Here is a 24,674-nt window from a genome sequence, read left to right as displayed (position 1 = left end):
TGGCAATGTGTTCAGAAAAGCTGTCCTCAATAAATGCAGATTCAGAGAGAGCAGGGAAGCATTCTGGACCAAGGGAGCAGTTGTGTGCCAAGGCCGTGAGGCAGGAACAGGAAAGCCTGTGAACCTTGACTCGAATACATGTAGGATATAGTGGAATGGAAAGGCTAGATCTTGTAGTCTTGTTAATTACTTCGGGTTTTACTCTGGTGAAGGAGCCACTTGAATGAATAGGGTTGTGTGGTGCCTTGTCATGCTGTCATTTCTTTACTATTGAAAGATGGAAAAAGGCAGAGTCAAGGAGACAAGTTATACTGGATAATATGAGAGCTGTTGGCTTAAAGTAAAATGAGAAAGTCAGATTATAAAATGTACATGATAAAAAATGGATAATTGTATGTTAGAAAAAGGGATTAAAGATGACCAATCTTTCCACAGGAATGACTGGAAAAAACACATATGTAGTGATCAAGACTAAATAAAACAGATTTCTTAATAGACTCTATTTCAATAGTCGATTTCTTAATAGACTCTAAATTGGAGATGTTATTTTCCATCTCAGTGGAAATACTTTGTGTACATAGTTAAGTAGAGGACTGTAGAGTTGGGAAGAACACTCAGATTAAGGACCTTGAATCATTGATGTCTTTATGACTAAGAGATAAGAGACCGGGAGGGGCCTCCCAGGGCCTTCAGCATTGATAGAGTAGAAGCCCAAGGACGGTCACTTACTGAAGAGGTGAGGAGGTGCAGCCACATCTAAAACTCAGTTAAGGTACGAATTCATGGAAGACGGCAACCAACTGTCTCAGATGCTGCTGAAGGATCCTGCGAGAACATTCTGGTATTCTGTATACTTTGGCATGTATATGAATGTATATTTACTCAACTGTCTGATTTCAGTTTGTCCCTCTGTGCTCTTGTTTCCTTCCCATTTTCTACTGTTATCTTAAATATGTTATCTTGGATAATTTTACTTGTGTCTGATGTTGCAGGAAAATCCAAACCCTCATATGGCATTCCAGAAGGTTCCACGTCCAACAGAGGGATCCCACTTGAGAGTTCATATCCTTCCTTTCCCAAAGATTAATGAAGCCCGGGTTCAGGAACTAATACAGGAAAATCTTATTAAGAACCAGACTGCACCTCCTGCTGCACGGATAGAAAAGAAATGTGTGGTGCCAGCAGGTCCACCCGTTGGTATGTATGGGTGTGTGTTTGATCACGTTAAAAACAAACCTCTCATGAGATGGGAATAGTGACATATTCCTATAGCCACAGTACTCAGGGGCTAAGCTGGGAGGATTGACCCAGGTTCTAGGCCAAATTGGGACACATAAGGAGCATAATACCCACCTCTCAAATGGGTTCTTCCTCAAAAACATGACAGAAAAGCAAACTGATGTGTCCTTCCATTAAAACACAAGACACAGCAAAGAAGAGCATATAGTTTTATGAAGTGAACAGTCTCATACACTAGAATCAGGGTCGTGTCAACACTCAGAAACCACTCCATCCACACTGCCTCTCACAAATGTGACCCTCATGTCACCACTGCCACTGGGAAATCTGTTTCTGTCTTAAAATAACGTATTATAGTTCACATACTGAAGATTCTCTTGCACGCAGACAGTGTAGTGACTTTTGAGTAACTCACCATTATCACTGTTGAGTTTAAAACATTTTCTCAACCATTGTTCTTCTGTACCTGTTATCAATGATTTCCTACTTCCTTCTAGAACTATCTATCTTCTCTGGGTTTGAGAATTATCTACTTCCTGTTTTTAGGGATTTAGGCATTTGTGTAAATGGAATTATGTACCACATGCTCATTCACTTAGCATAATGTTTTCAAGGTGTTTATGGTAACATGGGTGAATAATGTTCAACAGTAAGGAGGAATACACACACACACACACACACACACACACACACACACACACACACACACACACACCCTTCATTTTCAGTCTGTTCATGAGATGATGGACATGTGTGTTGGTTCTGCTCTGGGAATTTTATGAACAATGCTGATGTGGACACTGATGTACAGTTTCTTGTGTGGATATGTTTTTGTTCTCTTGATGACATTCCCAGGAATGGACTGGTGAGGTGGTGTGGTACGCGGTGTTTTAAGGAACTGACACACTTTTCCACAGCAGTTGCCCTACGTTATGCTCTACCAGCAAAGTCACACAAGGGCGTGACACCCCCAGCACCAGAATGCTGAGCAGAGTTTTGTTTGTAGCCTTTTATGCATCTTCTGTTAATGTCTATAATGTTGGGTAGTGGCATACACCTTTAGTCTCCGCAATCAGGAAGCAGAAGCTGGTGAATCTCTGTGTTTGTGGTCAGCCTGGTCTACATAGAAAGTTCCAGGGCAGCCAGGGCTACATAGTGAATCCCGTCTTTAAATAAATAAAAGAATGTGTATTTGTCTGATTTTATTTTGAAGTATTTATTATTGAATTATTAGAATTTTCTATAGTTTTTAAGTGGGTCCCCTACTGGATATCTGATTTTTGAATACATTCTCCTCTTGTGAGGACTGTCTTTTTTTCTTTAACTAAAAACTTTCTTAATTTTTTATTCCTAGTACCACTATCACAATTTGCAGGGCAATATAGTAGATGTAATGAAAAGAAAAAGACTAAGCTTCACCATATAAAAATCCTCAGGATTGTGCATCTAGTTGATACCACACTGTTGTAGTCAAAAGCTGCACTTTTTGCAGCCTGTGTCTATTAGAGTCCTGAACAAGGAGGGTTTCCTGTTGAAGCTGTAGTTAACTTCCCAGACCAGTGGTCATTGTTCCTTTTGTGGAACATTTTTACAGTTCTTGTAGTGCATTTGGGACAACTATCTCAAAGAAACCTGCCGCTTTCCTGACAACTCCTTGCTCACTCTCTCTCTCCTGTAGCCCTTTTCTGCTGTTTTTTAAAATCTATCTGCTACCATATCTACCACTTCTACCACCAGATCCGTAGCCACCACCATAGAAACTGCCTCAGCTCCTTCCGCCAACATTGCCCCTCTTCATGGGTCCATAATTTGATTGCTGTTGTCCAGTATAATTTCCAAAACCATAGTTTCCACCACCATAGCTACCTCCATCAAAATTTCCTTCTTCGTTTTAACCATCATCTCATCGTCCTCCACCACCATTCCTAGTGCACCACTACCATAGCCTGCTCTACTACCGTAGCCTGATCCACCACCATAGTTGCTGCCACTCCTCCAAGTCCATCGTGACCTCCATCACCACCTCTACGTCTACTTCGGCTGCCACCACCTCCACCACCATAGCCTCCTCTTCCACCAAAGTTCCCACTGCAGCCAAAGTTCCCTTCCCACTTCAAAGGTTTTCTCCATGACCAATAAAGTTGCCAGATCCACCTCCATAATGTCTCTGTGATTCACCCAACTGCATCTCTTGTTTAGAAAGGACCCTTCTCACTTTACAATTCTGCCCCTTAATAAGTGTGGTATTTCTGAACAACAATTTTATCAACTGTGTTATGATCATCAAACGTTACAAAGGCAAATCTATTGTTTTTGCTTATTGTTTTAAAATTATCTGTATTATTATTATTACCGGCTAGTAATCAATTAAGACACAGACACTAGTTATATTTTAAAATAGCCTTAGTTAACCAGGTGCAGGTCAGATATTAATCCTGTAAACTACTTCCCATAGTGGAGCAGGGATGAGATCGCTGCCTCAATCCCACGCCATCTGCTTCTAATAATTTCTGTGAAGCTACCTCCCCTCCATAATCCCAAATACTTGCTAATGTTCTTCATCTGGGCCAGATTCTCCATCGGCACCGGCCACGTGCTTCTCCTCCAGCTAACCCATGGTGGCCTCCTCTCTTCCCTTCAGGTCTCTCTCCTTCCTCCTTGTGGTCTCTCTTTTTCTTCTGTCTCCTCTGCCCTGCCCAGGTGGGATGGCTTTTTTTTTTTTTTTAATCAAAAGGTGGGTCACAGAGACAGCAAGCAATAATTAGCGTCAAAATACATCAGACCATCCCCCAACACAAATCCTCTTTTTTTCTACTATGCCTATCTTTCATAACCTCTGTGGTTTCAATCTTGCCATACCTTTCAAAGAAGAAAAGTTCTTTGAAATTATATTCTTCTATATCTTCTTGAATACCACCAACTTATTTTCTTCACTTTTAAATAGGCAGTCATCATCAAACCCCTACCCAGATCTAGCCAAGGGACAGAACATTCTCCACAGTTAAATGGAGACTGGGGACTGACTTTCACAGGGTCTCTGGTGCCCCATATTTGGCCATGTCCCTTTGCTGGGGAGGCCCAATGGCACTCGGAGGAAGGATAGCGGACTACCAAGAAGAGACTTGATACCCTAGCACCATATTCAGGGGGAGGAGGCCCCCCTCGGTCACAGTCATAGGGAAGGGGGATTGGGATGAAAGTGGGAGGGAGGGAGGAATTGGAGGATGCATGGGATGGGATAGAAAATGAGATGTACTATGAATTATTTTATTTTTCAATAAAAATATGTTTAATAAATAAATAAATAAATAGGCACCAGGCTTTACAGAATTCTCTCTAGGAACAGCTCTCTTGGTTCCATCACATGCCCGTCAAGCTTGTGTGGCTGAGCACACACTGTAGCATTCACCTCTTCACCGTAAGACTAGGTCATAAAACCAAAGTCCTTGGGCATTTTTGTTTGGGGATCTCTCATTACCTCATAATTTGTAAGTATGCCCCATTCTTAAGCTAGCATCTGTGGTTTCAAAGCTTAGACCGCCAATAAAAGGCTTCTTCAACTGCTATGGTTCCTTTGGATCATAGCCATCCATTTTGAGACCAGACTCACCTCTTCCAATTCAAGTTTAATATGGAACTAAGAGAAAGAGGTGGGGCTATGGACCTTTTCTTTTTTATTATTAATTAACATTCTGACTGCAATTTCCCCTCCCTCCTCTCCTCCTAATCTTTCCCCCAATGCACTCTTCCTCTCTCTCTTCAGAAAAAGGGAGGCCTCCCATGGATGTCAGCTAGGCTTGTCAAATCAAGTTGCAGTAAGACTAGGCACATCTTCTGTTGAGGCTAGAGGAGGCAGCCCAGTTAGGGGAAAGGGCCCCAAGGCAGATGACAGAGTCAGAGACAGCCCTTGATCCACTGTTAGGAGTCTCACGTGAGCCTCGGTCAGTCCCATACATGCTTTATGGTTGGCAGGTCATCGGCTGTCTTTCTTTACTGGTACTTGTCCCTTCTTCCCTAGCAGCTGAGAGAGATGTGTTAAAGTCTCATGACTGGGGAACTGTTTCACATTTTAGCTCTAGCTTAGCACTCTGGTTATATCTTGAAGTTGATTTGTTACATATAAATATAAATATATATATATATTTGCAAGTGTTATACTAGTAATTTACCTCTTTATTTTTATGAAATGTGAACTAAATTGTGTCCTCAAAAAGGGAAAACTTAAATCCTGTAAAACTGTTAGCATGGCCAATATATAGTATTTTTTTCCTCTTGTTGCTTGGCATTTGTTATTTTAATTTTTTCCTCAGCATTTGAGAGATTAGGCTATTCGGTGCATAATTTATGTAGTTTTAATTTATTTATGTTTTCCTTATATTCTTCCACTAGTTTCAATAATGGATAAAGTAACAACAGTTTTCAACAGTGCACAGAGACTGGAAGTTGTTAGAAACTGCATTTCATTCATATTTGAAAATAAAACTTTGGAGACTGAGAAGGTAATAAAACATTTTTTTCTGTTTATCATTTTTCTTTTAGGGTTATATTTTGAGGTTGCCAAGTGATCTCTTCTTTAATTCTCTTTTGTCTTTTTAATTCATCTTAAATGAATAATGTCTAAAATTTAAGACTGTATAGTTCAAGCCTATACCTAGAAGAATAATTGGTAGTCATTTCTCTCTATAGTTACAAATATTTAATGTTATCATTTTTAACTCTGTGTGTGTGTGTGTGTGTGTGTGTGTGTAGAGCAGGTACCAGCAGAAGCCATGGTATCAGAACCCCAGGAGCTAGAGTCATAGTGTGATGAGTCACTTGATGTGGGTACCGGGAACTGAACTTGTATCTTCTGCAAAAGCATTGCACACTCTTACCAGCTGAGCTGTCACTTCAGCCACATTCTCTCCAATTTTATATCATAGTTCTTTAAACCTTTGTTCACATACTTTATTTTATATACAATTTCTTTTTTTTTTTTTTTTTTTTTTTTTTTTGCAATGAATCTAGTTAAATACTGTAGTGCATACCTGAAACTGATGCTACAATTTAAATATGCCTCTTTGGGTTTCCTGCCTTTTTCAGTGGAACATGCTGAATGTGGCATAGCCTTTTCCTGGTGACTCATGATCATAGTTCTGAACCTCTACTACAAGGGGTTGGTAAACATGTGCAGTTACTTGCTACTATACAAATCTCCCATTGTCTCTCACTTTTTCATGTTGGGTATTGTATTGGATATTTTTTTTGAGTGATTGGTTTGGTTTGGAGAATATATTATATATAATATATATTATATATGGGAGCTTGAAATATGGTAGGATTCCTGTTGTTTCTCTTACCTTCAGCTTTTACATGCTGTTTATTTCTTATTTTTGGCTTGTTTTGATTTTGGATTTTTGAGACAAGGTCTCACTGTGTAGTAGTCTAGGTTGGCCTTGTTTTACTGATCCTCCTGCTTCAGCCCCTCTGAGTGTAAGTGTGTTCCATCATGCTGGCCTTTCGTGTGCTGTGTTCATGCCTGCTTCTAGTGTTGTTAGACCGTCACGCCCTGATTCTTTTTCCTTTCTTGTTTATCTGTACCTTTGACCTATTCTTTTAGGGTTTCCAAATAAGCTCTTTGTTATGATATGCAAATGAGCAGACTTTATATGGTGAATTAGGGGAGCCATTTCTGAATTTTCTTACAATAAGAGCTTTAATGCTCTCGTTAAAAATAACATCTGAGGATGTCTAAATGTCTATAATTTTGAGTCATGGTCTTAAGCAGCAGTCTATTTGGCCACTAAAGTTCTGTCAAGTCTGGGGAGGAGGAAGTGAGTTTAATGGTTTCTCAATCTGCATTATAAGCCACTTGTACTTGTTTTCTTGCCATCTTACAAATGAGTGAGTAATTACAAGTCTGTTTCAGTAGGGAGTCACCTGTTCCCTAGGAATTCAGTTCTTGTAACTGTGTTGAATACTTGACATGTTCTATTTGAATTTTCAGTATGGTTGCTTAAAGGTATTTTTGGTCACGTGGAATTCTCTTGTTCTCAGACCCTTCCTGCTGCTTTGAGGGCCCTTAAAGGAAAAGCAGCAAGACAGTGTCTCACTGATGAGCTGGGTTTGCATGTCCAGCAGAACCGGGCAATATTGGACCATCAACAGTTTGACTACATAATAAGGATGATGAACTGCACTCTACAGGTAATCTTGAGTGATTGTGATTATTCTTTGGATTGCAAATACCTTTTCTCCAAAACAAAAAACAAACAAACAAAAACAAATGCCTTTTCCCCCAAGAGATGTAGCAATTACTGAAATATCAATGTCTTGAGGCTGTTCGGCCGTTGACTCACCTGCTCATTAATTGATGTAAGTCCCCACTTCTTTGCTGTTCCCTTGTTTTCTCTTGGCTAGCACTGTGCTGCTATGCTGATTTTGTAATAAGAGCAGCACCTGAAAGGCCTAGAGTCACATGTTCCTGAATTCCATAGCCACACCACTTCTTAGTCACTTTTTAATTGTACTGTTAAAGCAGACAGCAATTAATGATGAGTAATCCAATGAATTATAAGAAAAAACTTACTATGGGCTTCAAAATAGGTATATGATCTTACAGAAATAACATTCCTACAAAATAATGAAGATTCAAATTAGACAAAACAATCTAGGTTCCTCGTTGGTTGCCATCCTGTTGTCATTTGTTTGTTAGTTTTGAGACAGGGTTTCTCTGCCTTGCCTATCCTCGACTTACTGTATAGAGCAGCCTGGACTAGAACTCACAGAGATCCGCCTGCCTCTGCCTCCCAGAGTGATGGGATTACAGGCGTGTGCCACTGCACCCAGTTCTTCCTGTTCTCTTTAAATATGGGGAATTATTGAACTCCAAGTGATATTAATAAAATATATATATCAAGTATGGCACAGTAGACACAGTAACCACAGGATATAATTGTTAATAACGTTTGGAGACGAGAAAAGACTAAATAAGTGAGAACATATAGTATATGATAAAAGTTCTCAAAATAATCCCTAGAGATGATATAGTTCCTGTCAAAAATCAAGTAGAGAATAAAAAATCCTCTTTGTAATTACCAACCTTGTCCTAATAAAAACAGGAAAAAAATAATAAGTTATGGAGACTTGCTTTGTCAGCTCAAATAATTAGATAACACTGGCACAGTTAAATCTCATTGACCAATAGAAAAGAATAAATATTCCAAACAGATACATACTAATATTGAAATGTGCTTTATGGCAAAAAGGCATTTTAAAACAGTGGCAAATTATGATCAAGTCAGACAATAGTGGTGGGGCCTATGGATGACCACATACGCATAATACACATAATACACCATCAGCATGCGCTGGGCATAGCGACGCACGCCTCTAGCCCCGCCCTGCAGGAAGAGGCGAGTGAATGTGAGATCAGCATGCGCTGGGCATAGCGACGCACGCCTCTAGCCCCGCCCTGCAGGAAGAGGCAAGTGAATGTGAGATCAGCATATGCTGGGCATAGCGACGCACGCCTCTAGCCCCGCCCTGCAGGAAGAGGCAAGTGAATGTGAGATCAGCATGCGCTGGGCATAGCGACGCACGCCTCTAGCCCCGCCCTGCAGGAAGAGGCAAGTGAATGTGAGATCAGCATGCGCTGGGCATAGCGATGCACGCCTCTAGCCCCGCCCTGCAGGAAGAGGCAAGTGAATGTGAGATCAGCATGCGCTGGGCATAGCGACGCACGCCTCTAGCCCCGCCCTGCAGGAAGAGGCAAGTGAATGTGAGATCAGCATGTGCTGGGCATAGCGATGCACGCCTCTAGCCCCGCCCTGCAGGAAGAGGCAAGTGAATGTGAGTCCCTGTTTGGAAAAACTTAAAAGAAAAATATCAGCACAAGAAGTATATACCCTCACACTAAACAATGTCAATTCCTCATGAATTATAGCAAAATTTGTTTTTTAGTCATCAGTAGTGACTTAAAAAGTGCCCATCTTAACATATTGACTACATTAGAATTTGCAAGGTGAATGAAAGGACAGATATGGAAGCATATGCCTTACCCTAGCAACAGGAAGGCAAACACATGAGATCTGAAATTGGAGACACTCCAGGGCTGTATCATTAGACCATTTATAAAAATACAGAGTGAAAAAGTGGGAAGAGAAACCTCAGCAATAGATGTATGTAAAGCACATAGTTGCCAGCAAATTTGTATCTAATCATAATAATATCCATAGTGTTTTTAAGACAATCTTACTTTTAAATGGGGAAAACATGTATAGAAAACTATCTGATGGGCCGGGCGTGGTGGCGCACGCCTTTAATCTCAGAACTCAGGAGACAGAGGCAGGCGGATCACTGTGAGTTTGAGGCCGGCCTGGTCTACAAAGCGAGTCCAGGACAGCCAAGGCTAACACAGAGAGACCTTGTCTCGAAAAAAACAAAAAAACAAACAGAAAATTATCTGATTAACAACTATATAAAAGGGTGGTCTAGACAGTGGTGGCACACGCCTTTAATCCCAGCAGCACTCGGGAGGCAGAGGCAAGAAGATCTCTGAATTCAAGGCTAATCTGGACTACAGAGAGACTTCCATGACGTTCAGGGCTACACAGAGAAACCCTTTCTTGGGGGAAAAAGAGGAGGAAGAGGAGGAAGAGAAAGAAAGAAGAAAAAAGTTGCCTTAAAAAATCTATTCCTGTAATTGAAGAAATGCACAAATGTTCACAAGGTTACATAACTTATAAATTATGCTGCTAATGTGTAAATTAGCAAATCCCTTAAGAAATGTGTGTAAACAGTTGCCTTAAAAAGAGAAATACGTTAGCATAAACATAATCAAGAAAGTAAAACACTTCTACAATGAAGACTTTAAAACACTGAAGACTCTAGAAGCTGAAGACTACCATGTTCCTAAGCCTCCATTTTTCACATAAGTAGAAAAAAACATAAAATTCATAGAAGCACAGAAGATCCTAAACGGCCAGGGAAATCATGAGGAAAACCAATACTAGAGGTTTAGCAAACCTAATCTAAAGTTATATTGCAGAGCCTTAGTGACAAAACTTCATGGCACTAGCACAGAAACAGACATGTACATCAGTGGGATAAGATAGCAGAACAAAATATAAACTTTTTGACAAAGATGCCAAAAGAGCACATTGAAGAGAAAGCTGCCTCTTCAATGCGTGAGTCTGGGGAAACTAGACATCCACATATATACACAAGAATGAAGCTAGATCCCTTTGTCTAACCCTGAAACTGTTAGAAGACCAAGTAGAGAACAACATTTCAAGACATAAGCCTAAAAGAGAACTTTCTGAAAAGGATTCCAATTGCTGGCAATCATATTAAGCATTAAACTGTTCTCATAAAGGCAAATATATGTTTTCTCTCATTTGTGGTTCCTAGATTGTATATAGATAAACTTGTATGTGTGTATACTATACACTACACTACACACACACACACACACACACACATAATAGGAAATTAGAAATGACACTGTCTAGGGAAACACAAAGGTCTTATAGGAAGGAAAGGGGCATGAAAAGAAAATAGAATAATCTGTGGGAATATATTTAGCATACAATATATATATACACTTGCATAAAATTTAAAATTAAAAAAGAACAGATTTTATAAGATATAACTAATAAGATATGAGTAAAGAAATAAAGCAATTTGTTACTATCTAGTAAAGCTGCACGGGAATCATATTCTAGCCCCAGTTGTCCCATTGGATGTCCTCTTGCCTATGTACACCAAGAGATGTGCACAGAAGTGTCTGTTGTAGCATTATTGAGGATAACAGAAAAGCTAGGGCCTGGAGAGATAGCTCAGGGTCACTAGCACGTGCTGCTTAGTTCTCAGGACCACATCAGGTGTCTTAAAACTACCTGTAACTTTAGCTTCAGAGAGTCCAACTCCCTTTTCTGTAATCTGTGGGCGACTATACTCACAAGTGCACATATCCTCCCACCAAACATACAATTTAAAAAGTAAATCTTAAAATAATAGAAAAAATGAAACACATCAATGAAAGAATGGATATATCAATTGTGATATTTTCTTTTGTAGAGTATTAAATTGTAGCTACAGGTAACAATATGGTTGAATCTTAAGGTATTTTGTGTAAGACAGCTTAATTACAGCATGGCTCCACATAACAAATCAAAAGCATATAGCGTCTAGAAATGTTTATCTTAGTGATAAAGTTTGTGGTAAGGCCACAAAGATCAAAATCAAGATAAGGCTGTAGGGATGGGGAGCTAGTTTAGTGATAGAATGCCCCTGTCGTGTAGGAGGCCCTGTGGAATTTCAAAAAACCCTAATTAGTAACCATTTTCATACTGATTTATTTAATAGTATTCTCTTTGGAAGACTGTCCAACTCTAAATAGAAACAGTGTCCATTTACATATGGTGTGGAAACATTTGTATTATAATTGGTAGGCAAAGAGTTACAGAAAGTAGATATGAAGTTGTTGTTTCTTGATTAGTAATTACATATATGTATACATATAGGTGATTATAAATTGGAAAGATATTTACACTAAGTCTTCAATAGTGGGCTTTTCTGTTGCGGACTTTAATAGGTTTGCCTACAATTTAAACTGTTTGAATCACACACATAACTAAATTACATAAATTAAATAAGAGCATATCTTTTATAATTAAAAATTATTTTGTAAAAAATAACTTTGTGCACCCTTATCAAAAGAATAGCCCATACTGAATTTTCCCTTCAAAACCCCAAATATTCTTTGTTACTTTTTTATAGTAATTTTTTCTATCCATAAATTACAAAGAAGTAGGGCCGACAGATCAAGATGTTCAGAAGCCCTAAAGTCAGACAGGTTTTCAACTTCCTAATAACTGGCATTAAAGCACAAAAACTGTGTTGGGAATTTTTTCTATTAATATTTTCTATGCCACTTATTAACTAAAATTTCAAAGCTTTCAGTTTCACATTTAAAGATTATGAGGTTTGTTTTGTTTTTGTTTTGTTTTGTTTTTCGAGACAGGGTTTCTCTGTGTAGCCTTGGCTGTCCTGAAACTTGCTCTGTAGACCAGACTGGCCTCGAACTCACAGAGATCCTCCAGCGCTGCCTCCCGAGTGCTGAAGTTAAAGGCATGTGCCACCACTGCCTGGCTAACGATTATGTTTTAAGGTCTTGTTTAAATTTAATCTTAACACGCACAGTTAATTGTGTCATTTACAGACCTGTAGGAAGCTAGGCTACAACATTTTTTTCTGTGAATACTCATCTTTCTGAAAAGTAAAAAGTACAATCATGATTTTTATTTTTTTCAAATACGCCTTACTCTTACATAAGTACTTACATAAATCAGCATTTCAAATGCACATAAGCATAGTCCCTGTCTTAGTTATGGTTTCCATTGCTGTTAAGAGACACCATGACCACTGCAGCTCTTAGAAAGGACATTTATTTGGGGCTGGCTTGCAGTTTCAGAGGTTTAGTCCTTTACCATCATGACAGGAAGAATGGCAGCATGCAGACAGACATGGTGCTAGAGGAGCAGGTAGTGGGGAGAGACAGGGTGTGACACTGAATGTGGCTTTCATATATATAAGACCTCAAAGCACACCTCCACAGTGGCATGCTGTCTTCAACAAGGCCACACCTACTCCAATAAGGCCGTATCTTTTAAGAGCATCACTCCCTGTGGGCTAAGCATTCTGACACTGGAATCTGGGGGACTATACCTATTCAAACCACACAGTCCCTGCGTCCATCGTGCTCCTGCCATTGTTTGCTATCGTATAAGCATTCTGTCTGGTTGTCAATGGGCCTACATGTACTGTCCTTGTTTAAATGAGTTTTTTAATTACAACTTAGGTTTTATTGGTGTCTCTGTGTGTTAAAACAACATGCATAAAGGGGTTTAACGTGACATTCAGAATATCTTTTACAAAAGCATAGATCTTAATAGCAGGACAAACATCTGTGTTGATATTTTAAGAAAGAGACATTAACTAAATGAACTAATTTTTAGTTAGTGATTCAAACACTTAGTAATCTTTCTTTTCATGACCTAGAAGTTAGTCTGTCTCTTGCCCTCAGGGAAAACCAAAGGGAGCACAAGTGCTGCCAAGCAGCTGCTTTGTTTATGTCAGGTTCTTTCAAAGCCAAGACAATGTTTTCACAGCACTGTTTTATACAGGGTATAATTAATTCCTATGTAGCATCTTATTTCAAAAATGGATCATATTTTTTTTCAAAATAAGGGTTACCAAAAAAATCATAAGTTTCTCCACTGTTGTCATTATGTTAAACTTCATTCTATTAGGAACCCACTTATCAATGGAAAAAGACCTTAGAAAATTCCAAATAAACATAAATCATAAATTTGATACACAGTTCCTCTCAAGAAAAAGAGAAGATCTCCAAATATATTTTCCCCTGTTTTTTGTTTTGTTTTTGTCTGTTTGTTTTTCAAAACAGGGTTTCTTTTGTGTAGCCTTGGCTGTCCTAGACTGGCTTTGTAGACCTGGCTGGCCTCGAACTCACAGAGATCTACCTGCCTGGGTACTGGGACTAAAGGCATGCACCACCTCAACCAGCTTTCCCTGTATTAAGAAAAGAACAAATAGAACAAACTAAACATCAGCAGGTTTTAAGGATTTTTTTTAATGATTTATTTTTATGTGCATTAGTGTTTTGCCTAAATGTATATCTGTGAGGGTGGCAGGTCCCGTGGAACTGGAGTTACAGACAGTAAGCTGCTATGTGGGTGCTGGGAATGGAACCTGGGTCCTGTGGAAGAGCAGCCAGTGTGCTCTTAACCACTAGACCATTTCTCTAGTGCCTGCATCAGCAAGTTTTTATGACCACACTTATACATTGGCCTCTTTAAGCCTTGGACAGCTGGTTAAACCTGAAAATTTTACATTGAGATAGGAACACTGAAAATAAGAGGTAATCCCCACTTAGTAGTATGCTTACCCTTTGTCTCCAGGAGAAACAATTTCACATTCTTTTTGAAATAGTATACCTTCTGTTTAAGCAATCAGGATTTCCCCAGATCACATTCAATAAAAAATGAACTCACAGACATATTTGCGAGGCAGGAACTATTGAGGACTTGCTTACCCTGTCTTGGCAGAGTTTGGCCATTGACTCTGCCTGCATCTAAACTTGCCCATTTTTAGGCAGAATTCTGTCTGTGGCAGAAACAAGGACATTTTGCCCAGTGGCTTGTTTGCCACATTTGAAGCCATCTCCATAAGGAAGTTCTTTGATGCTCATCTTCTTCTTTGAGGCAGGCTGAGTGTTGCCAGGAGTTAACTTGTCTTGTTGTCAAAGAATCTTTAGAATAATAAAAACATCTTTAAATGCCATATTCTGTAGGTCTCTGAGGCTTTTGAAGACCTTATCTAACTATTTTACCCCATATATCTATAGAGTCATACCTATCTGTCAGACCTGGACTATAATATATACTCTTGTGATAAAATTAGACTTGCTTTTGACATGAGCATGATTTGTATCAATATATAAAATTCAATACCATTGAATTAAAAAATAAATTTATTTATGAGTAACAATTAGGGCCTTGAGATGAGGAGTAGATTCAATAATCTACCTTTTCTTCTTGCTCCAATGTTATAGTGTTGGGTGACTGTTCAGGCAGTAAACTGTCTCAGTCATTTTTTTCATTTTGGAAGCTGCTAACCTGAACTCCGGGTTCACTCAAGTGTTTACGTTTTATCCCTTCTCAAGTCTCTGATGGGTTTGAAGACCATATAATTTAGTCTGTCAATTATGCTTAGTAGATTAGAAGTTAAGATGTTTTTAGATCAAGATAGATGTTTTAAGTTAATAGAGATGAAATATGATAGATATTAATCTCCATTCAGAAATTTAGACCCAACAAGATAGGAAAGATGTTTACTTCAAGTTTGCCAAATACAAGTAGCCAAAATTAACATTTATATAATTCCTGATTATCTCGTGGTTATTCCTTCTGTATGTAGTTTATTTTACCCATGTAAATGTATATATTTAAAGAGAAACATAATAAACAAAATTTTTAAATGAAGAAGAAAAAAAATGAACTCAATTTTAAAATGGTCCAATACCATGGACATGACCCAGTATAAATTAGTTTCAATACCAACAAGTAACAAATTCAGACCTCCCCCTAAGACTATATTTACTTAACTAACACACTGTGTAATAGTTGAGATACTAAGTAAAAATGAAATATAAAAAAAATAACAAGATACTAATGAAAAATGACAAGGTAGCTAGGAGTGGTGACGCACGCCTTTAATCCCAGCACTCGGGAGGCAGAGGCAGGAGGATTGATGTGAGTTCGAGGCCAGCCTGGTCTACAGAGTGAGCCCAGGACAGCCAAGGCTACACAGAGACACCCTGTCTCAAAAATTAAAAAAAAAAAAAAAAGGGTAATCATTAAAAGTAAAGGCACGAGGGATGTGACTTAGTATTATAAAGATGTTAGTTATTGCTCTGTAAATAAATTGTATTAAATGCAATGTAAGTCAAAATTACAGGAGACTTCTTTTAGAAGTTAGTAAACTGGTTCCTAGATTTCTGTGGAGTACTGTGGACTTAGAATAGGACCCTCAATAAAAAGAACAAAACTGGAGGATTTTAAAACATACCAACCCAGGTTAGCAAAGATATGTTGTGTTGACATAAAGCATCAATGACTAGGTTACTGAGGAAGAACAATCAGAAGTAGACCCATATTTATGTCACTTTTCACAAAAGCATTGAAATGGTACAATAGGGAGATGAAGAGTTTCATTTTTCGAGACAGGCTCTCTGTGTAGCCCTATCTGTCCTGCAATTTGCTCTGTGGACCAGGCTAGCCTTGAACTCATAGAGATCTTTCTGCCTCCCAAAGTGCTGGGATTAAAGGTGTACACCACCACCACACATCTAGGTTTTGTTTCTTTACAAATAATATTGGAATAACTAAATGTTCCTATGAATACTGACTGTACATCAGAACCTTAGGGTTATTTTGAGATAGAGCATTGACATAAGACATATTGATGAGTTACCTTTTTTTTTTCCCCCTTGGTTTTTCAAAACAGAGTTTCTCTGTCCTGGACTCGCTCTGTAGACCAGGCTGGCCTTGAACTCACAGAAATCCACCTGCCTCTGCCTCCTTGAGTGTTGGGATTAAAGGTGTGTGCCACTACACCTGACTTTGATTGGTTACTTAATTGATATTATTTTTACATGAATTATTTTTAAATTTGGCCACCTGACTTCAAACTCAAAATCTTCCTGAACATGTGGGGCTAACTAGTGTATACCCCTATGTGTACCTCAGAAATAAAGAGGTGACGGGGGCCAGTGGGAATGGAGTAAAAGCTCCACAGAGCAACTCAAGCAAAATCAATCATGCATTATGGTATACATCTATAAGCTAAGCACTTGCGAGGTGGAAGCAGAGGGATCCCAAATCAAAGTTGTCCTTGAGTACTATACTGTATCAATTTGACAAACTAAAGTCCTCTGAGAGGAGGGGACCTCGGTTAAGAAAATTCCTTTATAAGATCAAGGTATAGCTCCTCCTGCTCCTCCCCTCCTCCTTCTCCCCTCCTCCCCTCTCCCCTACTTCTTCCTTCCTTAAGTTGCTTTTGGAGTATATTTTATCATAGCAGCTGATAACCAACAAAGACAACAAGGTAAATGAAGTGAACATTCAAAAAATAAAGAAGGGATATTGAAATGTGCGACAGGAGTCTCACACGTAGGCATACCAGTCAGAAGAATAGTTGATATCTCAACAGCAACTCTGAATGCCAGGAAGGTGTCACATGATGTGTTTTAAGCTCTCAAAGGTAAGAACTTCCAATCCAAATGACTGTATCAAGAAAAGATATTCTCATGCCAGGTGTGGGGGCGCACGCCTTTAATCCTAGCACTCGGGAGGCAGAGGCAGGCAGCTCGCTGTGAGTTCTAGGCCAGCCTGATCTACAAAGTGAGTCCAAGACAGCCAAGGCTACACAGAGAAAAAAAAAAAACATATCCTCATGATTGAAAGAGAAAACCTTCTGTGTGATAAACATAAACTAAAGAGATTCACAATCATATACCAGCAATACAGAAGATACTTGTAGAAAGCCAGCATGCAGAAGAAAAAGGTAGGTACATAGAAATGTAAGGACCAACACTGTAAACAAATGAGTGTTAGGAAAGCTCCAAACATTACAAAAAAAAAAAAAAAAAAAAAAAAAAAAAGACATGAATTAATACATAATTTTCAATAAGAACTCAGAATGTTAATTGTATCGATTCTCCAGTCAAAAAATACTGACTAGCATATTAGATTAAAAACCAGGATGTATTTATTTGTTGCTTGAAAGAAAGGCAATTTAGGGCTGGAGAGATGGCTCAGAGGTTAAGAGCACTGGCTGCTCACCCAGAGATCCTGAGTTCAGTTCCCAGCAACCACATGGTGGCTCCCAACCATCTTTAATGAAATCTGGTGCTCTCTTCTGGAGTGCAAGCAGATATGCAGGCAGAACATTGTATACATAATAAATAAATCTTTTAAAAAGGGGGGGGGGTAGTTTACTGACACAACAAAACAACCATAGCTTTAAAGTGAAAGGACCAATGAGGCATTCTAAGTAAGCAGGCCCTTTTCTATTCGTTCAGCCTAAGGCCAGAAGAAACCTCATCAGGTTATTAAAGTCCACAACCTATTTTATGAGTGTGTACCCAAGTGTACGAATGAGCAGCACATGCATGTAGTGCCCACAGGGACAACAAAGGGGCATTAGATCCCTGGAACTAGAATTAGAGGTAGTTGTGATCTACCATGTGGATGTTGGGAGTCAAACCCAGGTCCTCTGCAAGGGTAGCAAGTGCTCTTAACTACTGAGCTATCTTTCCAGCCCATACAACCTATTTTAGTCAAGGGAATGTATCCCTTTTTATATCACTTCTTATTTTAAAAAATATGTGTGTGGTTGTTTTGTTCACATGCATGTCTTTGTATTGCCTGGGTGCCTAGTGTTTGGTGACTTTAGAGGCCAGAGAAAGACATTGGACTCCCTGAAAATGGAATTATAGATGGTCATGAGCCACCATGCAGGTGCTGAGAATTGAACCTGAGTTCGCTAGAAAAGTAGCCAGTGCTCTTAACCATTGAGCCATCTCTCCAGCCTCTGTAATTTCACTTTAATTTTTTTTTTTTTTTTTGAGAGGTGGGGGAGTGTGTGTGGTTTTGAGACAGGGTTTCGCTGTGGAACAGCCCTCCCTGCCTGCCCTGGACTTGTAGACCAGGCTGGACTCGAACTCACAGAGATCTGCATACCTCTGCCTCCCAAGTGCTGGGATTAAACATGTGCACCACCACACCCAGCTTTTTTTGAGATTTTATTTATATGTATGTATGTTTTGTCTGCATGTATGTTTGTGCAGCACATGCATGCAGTGCCTGTGGAGGCCAGAAGAGGAGACATTGGATCCCCTGGACCTGGAATGATAAATGGTCCTGAGATACCGTGTGAGCCCTGGAAATTAGCCCTGGGTCCTCTGGGAGAGTAGTCAGTGTTCTTAACCACTGAGCCCTCAGCTCCTGTAACTTCATATTTTAAGTTAAAAATGAAATTTTGATAGATAGGTCCAAAATTATACAAACATAGTAAATAGTACCATGTTTGTGCACTAGACTTATATTTAGGCTGAAATACTCTTGCTGTGTGTTTATAGTGCTTCATTTTCCCTTACCGTCTAGTCATAGTAGCTCGACAGTCTTCCTCTGGACTAGAATTGCTCAGGCTCTTTATTCTGGCACTCAGCGCTGTTAAATAGGATATGTGTGAAAGTTGGCTTTCCAGGTTGAGGGATGAGTTTTCTATCAATAATGCATCAAAACTTGTTTAGCCAAGATTTTGATGATTGCCGTGACCTCTTGAGACACCTCTCTACAGAGATGAAGTGATTTTAAGGACACTCTTTCCAGTGTGGATCGTCACTGGTGCATGTTGAGCCTAGCATTGTGTTCTGTAAATTTCATGCATCTGGCTTCTGGAACCCACTCTTGGAGCTAGTGTTTGCAGGAGATATCTGCCTGAGTTCATGTTCTTGATAATTTTTTTCATTGAGCCATTTGAAATCAGAAATGGACTCTCCAAGGGATTTAGGACAGTATGAACAGAGATCATTAGAGATCTTTGATAAACTCTCTTCTAGCCGAAGAAAATAGGCCACAAAGGTGAAGTGCTCGGTCGAAGCTAACAGAACCATGGAAGCTGCCGGGATACGAATGGAGATCATAATGAGGTCCAGACCATGCTTTTTCCAGTACTCTAGACAGAGTGTCTTTAGATGGTAGCAATGTTTGATCTTCAGGTGATTATATGTTAATCGTTCTTTATACTGTGACAAACTACTTGCAAAAACAACTTAAAAGAGAAAGGATATATTTGGCTTCTATTTTCAAAGTTTCAGTCCTTGGTTGGCTGGTTCCATTGTTCTGAGTTTTGCTGGGGCAGAACATCATGAAACAGGGCACAGCAGAAAAAAGCTGCTTGCCTCATCATAGTGGCCCAGAACACAGCAAGACAAAGGAGCCAGGAACAAGATAACACTCCTAGAAGTCATGCCCCTAATGGTGTCCTCTAACTAGACCTCATCCCATGGTCTGTTCAGCTGCAAGTGAAGCTCTGGCCCTCCTGGTCCAATTATGTCTTCAAAGCTGGCATCCAGGCTGTTTTCTTTCTTTCTTTGTTTTTTTTTCTTTTTTTCTTTTTTTTTTTTTTTTTTTTTTTTTTTTTTTTTTTTTTGGTTTTTCGAGATAGGGTTTCTCTGTGTAGCCTTGGCTGTCCTGGACTCACTTTGTAGACCAGGCTGGCCTCGAACTCACAGCGATCCGCCTGCCTCTGCCTCCCGAGTGCTGGGATTAAAGGCGTGCGCCACCACACCCGGCTTTCTCCAGGCTGTTTTCATGTAAGCCTTTGAGAACAATTTCAGGTTCAAACCATAACAGTTCTATTTCTTTAGATCTAAAGAAAAAAATTGTAAGTAGGTAATCTTAATTTTGTAATCTTTATTCATACAAAACAGTGCATTTATTAAAATTACTGGGTGTCATTTCTAATGTAAAATATGTATATAAAACCAGAAGTACACTATAACAATAGCTTAAAATATTAATATGTGCTTAAGTATATTTTCTTTATATATAGCTTGCTTATCATAGATAACCTTCATGTATTTTTAGAATATGGCAACTAAAACCACATGTAAACACCTATTAACTGAAGGTGTAAAAGGCTTTTTTTTTTAATGAGAAATGTGAAAGAAGAGTGTAAACGTAAATAGTTCTTCTTCCTGCAAATCCTGCTCAGCTGGCTTGTTTTCATGAGCCCTTTCTGCTGGTTGGAAGTAGTCATCTCTCTTGTATGCTCTGCTTCCAGTGTTGAGTGTCAAATACGTTGATTTGCATTAGCTATTTCTGGACCTGGTTTTCATTCTACTGGTTTGTAAAGTCTCTTGACCAATGATAGGGACCATACACACATTTTCGATTTGTAGGCACTGGATTTATTCTTGCTGGATTTTAAAAACAAAGATATGTGCATGTAAATAATAGTGACATATTTCTTTGGAACATTTGCATTTTGTTCTTAAGGATTTGGGGACAATATACTTTATGTATTTAAAATAACCTGTAATACATATATTTCACACATTATAAGCAGTACATGCAGGATTTTCTGTGGGCATAACTGTTCACCTTTTTTGGTAAACATCAAGTACCATACAAGATGGTATGTTAAGAAAGTTTCAGCTCTAGAACTGGATCATGCCAACACCAAGACTAAAGCATTAGGATTGATCTGAGGACCTTTAATCCTCCCAATGTCCCTCAAGCAGAAAAGGGCACCAAGACTGCCCATGGCTTAACTTCTTTTGCTCTCCCCATGGGGCAGGTCAGTTGCTAGATAACGCTATCTCTGGTGAGGTTCTTTTTTGTGGCTGTGAGTTTAAATATCCTTATCTCTCTCTTTTTTTTTTTTTTTTTTTTTTTTTAGTTTATTCTTGTTACATCTCAATGTTTATCCCATCCCTTGTATCCTCCCATTCTTCCCTCCCCCCTCCTCAATTTTCCCATTATTCCCCTCCCCTATGACTGTTCCTGAGGGGGATTTCCTCCCCCTGTATATGCTCATAGGGTATCAAGTCTCTTCTTGGTAACCTGCTGTCCTTCCTCTGAGTGCCACCAGGTCTCCCCCTTCAGGGGACATGGTCAAATGTGAGGCACCAGAGTACGTGAGAAAGTCATATCACACTCTCCGCTCAACTGTGGAGAATGTTCTTCTGACCATTGGCTAGATCTGGGTAGGGGTTTAAAGTTTATCGCCTGTATTGTCCTTGGCTGGTGCCTTAGTTTGAGCGGGAACCCTGGGCCCAATCTGCCTATCATAATGTTCTACTTGTAGGTTTCTAGGACCCTCTGGATCCTTCTACTTTGCCATTCTCCCTTGCTTCTCCTTATCTCTTTAAGTCTGTTTTTTCAGAGAACTTTGTAAACCTCGTATCCTCAGATACGCCATTTGTGGCACAGGTTGGTTTGTTAGGGAGGTGTTAGCTCAGAAGGCTCCTCTCCACACCTCCCTGTCCTCCTTAGGTGTTAAAAGCACTTTCTGAGCTCTGCTCTTTCTCACACTCTCTCTCAGTTGGTTTTTGATGTTATCTTTTTTTAACCAATCTGACTTTGGTTTAAACAACTTTTGACATCACCATTGTAAACTTCTTAAAATTCTACTATTAGCATGTATTTACTTTAATTGTAATTTGATGGATTATGTAAAAACTATGACCAATGTTAACTTAGAAGAGAGCCTTAAAGAACTAACTTGACATGTACTGTTAGAAATGACAATGGTACTGTTAAATGCTAACATAATGATAGTGACAAGGTGACAATATTGTCTCCTAAAACTTGTCCAGAAAATTGCATTTGACATCTGTCAGACATTTTCACATATATGTATCAATTACCATGCCACTTACATAAAAGAATTAAATTTGGATAGTTTTGTTGCTTTTTTTATTTGCAAATAATAGAGTGTGTTATGCTTTTTAATTTTAGCTGTTTTAAAATTTCAGCTGTTACATTGTATGCCATTGAGATTCTCTGATTGGTACTTTCATGAAGTAGTACTTTATATCCTTATCCACACTTTGTTCATTTATCCAAATGCAGACATTGGACACAAGACAAAGAGCAGTAAGAAGCTAGAGACCATGAAGAAATCATATCTTAGCTAAAAACTGAAATGAAAGGAATATTTGTGTGCTGAAGATGAAGGAGGGCAGTCAGGTGGTCAGAGCAAGAACAGAGCAGCTTCGCAGCACATGTCCGCTCTTCCCGCTCTGTGCTAGTAGCAGCTTTTCCTTGTTCACCACCTAACAGTTAGTATCCAAGTGGTGTGCACTGATGGCCTGGGTTTCTTTCTGTTGCTGCAGTGAAATATGCTGACGAAAGCATCTTAGAAGAAGACTATTTATTTTAGTTCACAGTTCAGTTACGGTCCTTAGACAGGGAGGCGTGGACGGCAGGATCCTAAACATGATGTCTACATGATGTCAAGAGCGGAGAGGAGTGAACACATGCATGCTTCACTTATTTGCTGCTTAGCTCAGTTTCTCTACTCTTAACACAGTCTAGGGCCTGCGTTCTGGGGAATTTGGCCTCCCATGGTAGGCTGGGTCTTCTGAGATTAATTTCTGACAATCTCCTACAGACCAACCCAATGTAATCTTTCATTGAGACTCTTCCCAGGCAACTCTTGATTGTACCAAATTGGCAATTAAAGCTGCAAACCAAGACAAGCAGAGCTCAGTTTTTTGCTGAATGATTGAAATCTGTCTTCACTGACTTCTCTTTCACATTTGTCGGAGTGATCATTCTGAAACAAACAAATAAAACGCTAACACCATTATACTGTACCTCAACCTAATGGTGTCATTACTAGAAAAAAAACAAGAAAATGTTGATATTTAGATGATTGTAAAAGTTTTATTGACATAGTAAATATTTAGGAAAAGTTTAAAGATGTTAGAAAACTGCTTACTGGGAAACAAGTCGTCTATGTATTGGCATAAAGCCAGAGTGTTCTCTGCACTGCTCAGAGGCTCTGTACTGCTGTGCTGTGTGAACACTGGACATGTTAACTCAGGTGCTAACAAGTCTCAAAGTGGTGGTTATTAGGGACCAAATCCCAGAAATGTCTTGACTCAGTAGTGCTATTTACATGCTATTTAAAACTATAATTGATATCTTTACAAAGTCTGTTTGAACACATGTTTCAGTATGTTCTAGAACCTCCTAGGAATGAGTTACAGTTTTCTTTCATATCAGTTGTTTTGAATCATTAGTTAGCAGAGATCTTTTTTTAGCTAAGTTTGTAAATTGTTCTGTGCATCTTAGGCAGTAAAATATAATCTGTTCATTGTAGTTTTAGCAGATGAAATAAATGAAACTATGCAAATATTTTAAGATTAACTTATGCTGGTAAATTATAACAGACATTCCTGGCGTTCAGGAGGCTGAGGCAGGAGTAAGCTCAACTCCAGACTAAACAACATACGAAGCTACAGACCAACGTGGGCTGCAAAGCAAGGCCTTTTCTCACAATTTTAAAATAATACATTATTATATAATATATAATGTAGATTATTATTATTGTTATTATTTTGGTTTTTCAAAACAGGCTTTCTCTGTGTAGCTCTGGCTGTCCTGGAACTCATTGGCCAGATTTGCCAGCCTCTGCCTCCCAAGGCCTGGGACTACAGGTGCGGACCACCATTCCCAGACCAAAATAAATTTTAAAAAGAGGGGAAAAATGAGAGCAAGGTCACTTTAATAACAGACTGAATGTATGTAAACATGTCAGTAGGCAAAAAATAATAAAAATATAAAAATGTTCTGTCCTATTCATGGCTTTAAAAATGGCTACAATAATATAATTGGAAGAGAACTTTCTCCATGTGACAGATACATAAAATGAGTGACGGAACGCCTCACAGGAATCAAGGTTCACGCCCATCTACAGCTGTGGTCCCACAAGACCCAGTGCCATCTTCTAGTGTGCAAACAAAATATCCATACACATAAAATAAACAAAAAATAAAATACATTTTTTACATTAAAGAAATGGAGAGATGGCTCAGTGGGTGAAAATATTTTCCCAGCAAATCTTTTAACCCAAGTTGATCCCTGGAACCTATATAAAATTGGAAGGAGAGAACCAACCCCACAAAGTTGTCATCTGACCTCCCTTGTCATGCATACAGTTTCATGTGTGGCCATATACTCATGTGCCAACACAGAGGGAAGGAGGAAGGGGGGGGAGAGAGAGAGAGAGAGAGAGAGAGAGAGAATTTATTTTAAGTGTAAAAAGCGCATACTAGGGAACAATATTGGCAAAAC

At 39.1% G+C, this 24,674-nt stretch overlaps 1 protein-coding gene across 1 annotated transcript in view; it reads left to right on the top strand.

The window, feature by feature from the left end:
- Positions 1 to 24,674, top strand: part of Sbf2 (SET binding factor 2) — a 319,337-nt gene that overhangs the window by 188,540 nt on the left and 106,123 nt on the right. The window contains exons 15-17 of the mRNA XM_051149227.1: positions 993 to 1,197; positions 5,629 to 5,738; positions 7,276 to 7,425. Of these exons, the coding sequence (XP_051005184.1) occupies positions 993 to 1,197; positions 5,629 to 5,738; positions 7,276 to 7,425 (465 nt within the window). The remainder of the gene's footprint in view (positions 1 to 992; positions 1,198 to 5,628; positions 5,739 to 7,275; positions 7,426 to 24,674) is intronic.

This window comes from Acomys russatus, chromosome 7 (assembly GCF_903995435.1).
Source record: "Acomys russatus chromosome 7, mAcoRus1.1, whole genome shotgun sequence".
NCBI classification, from domain to species: domain Eukaryota; kingdom Metazoa; phylum Chordata; class Mammalia; order Rodentia; family Muridae; genus Acomys; species Acomys russatus.
The sequence above is the reverse complement of the archived record's forward strand: the minus strand, read 5'-3'. Positions and strand labels throughout refer to the sequence as shown.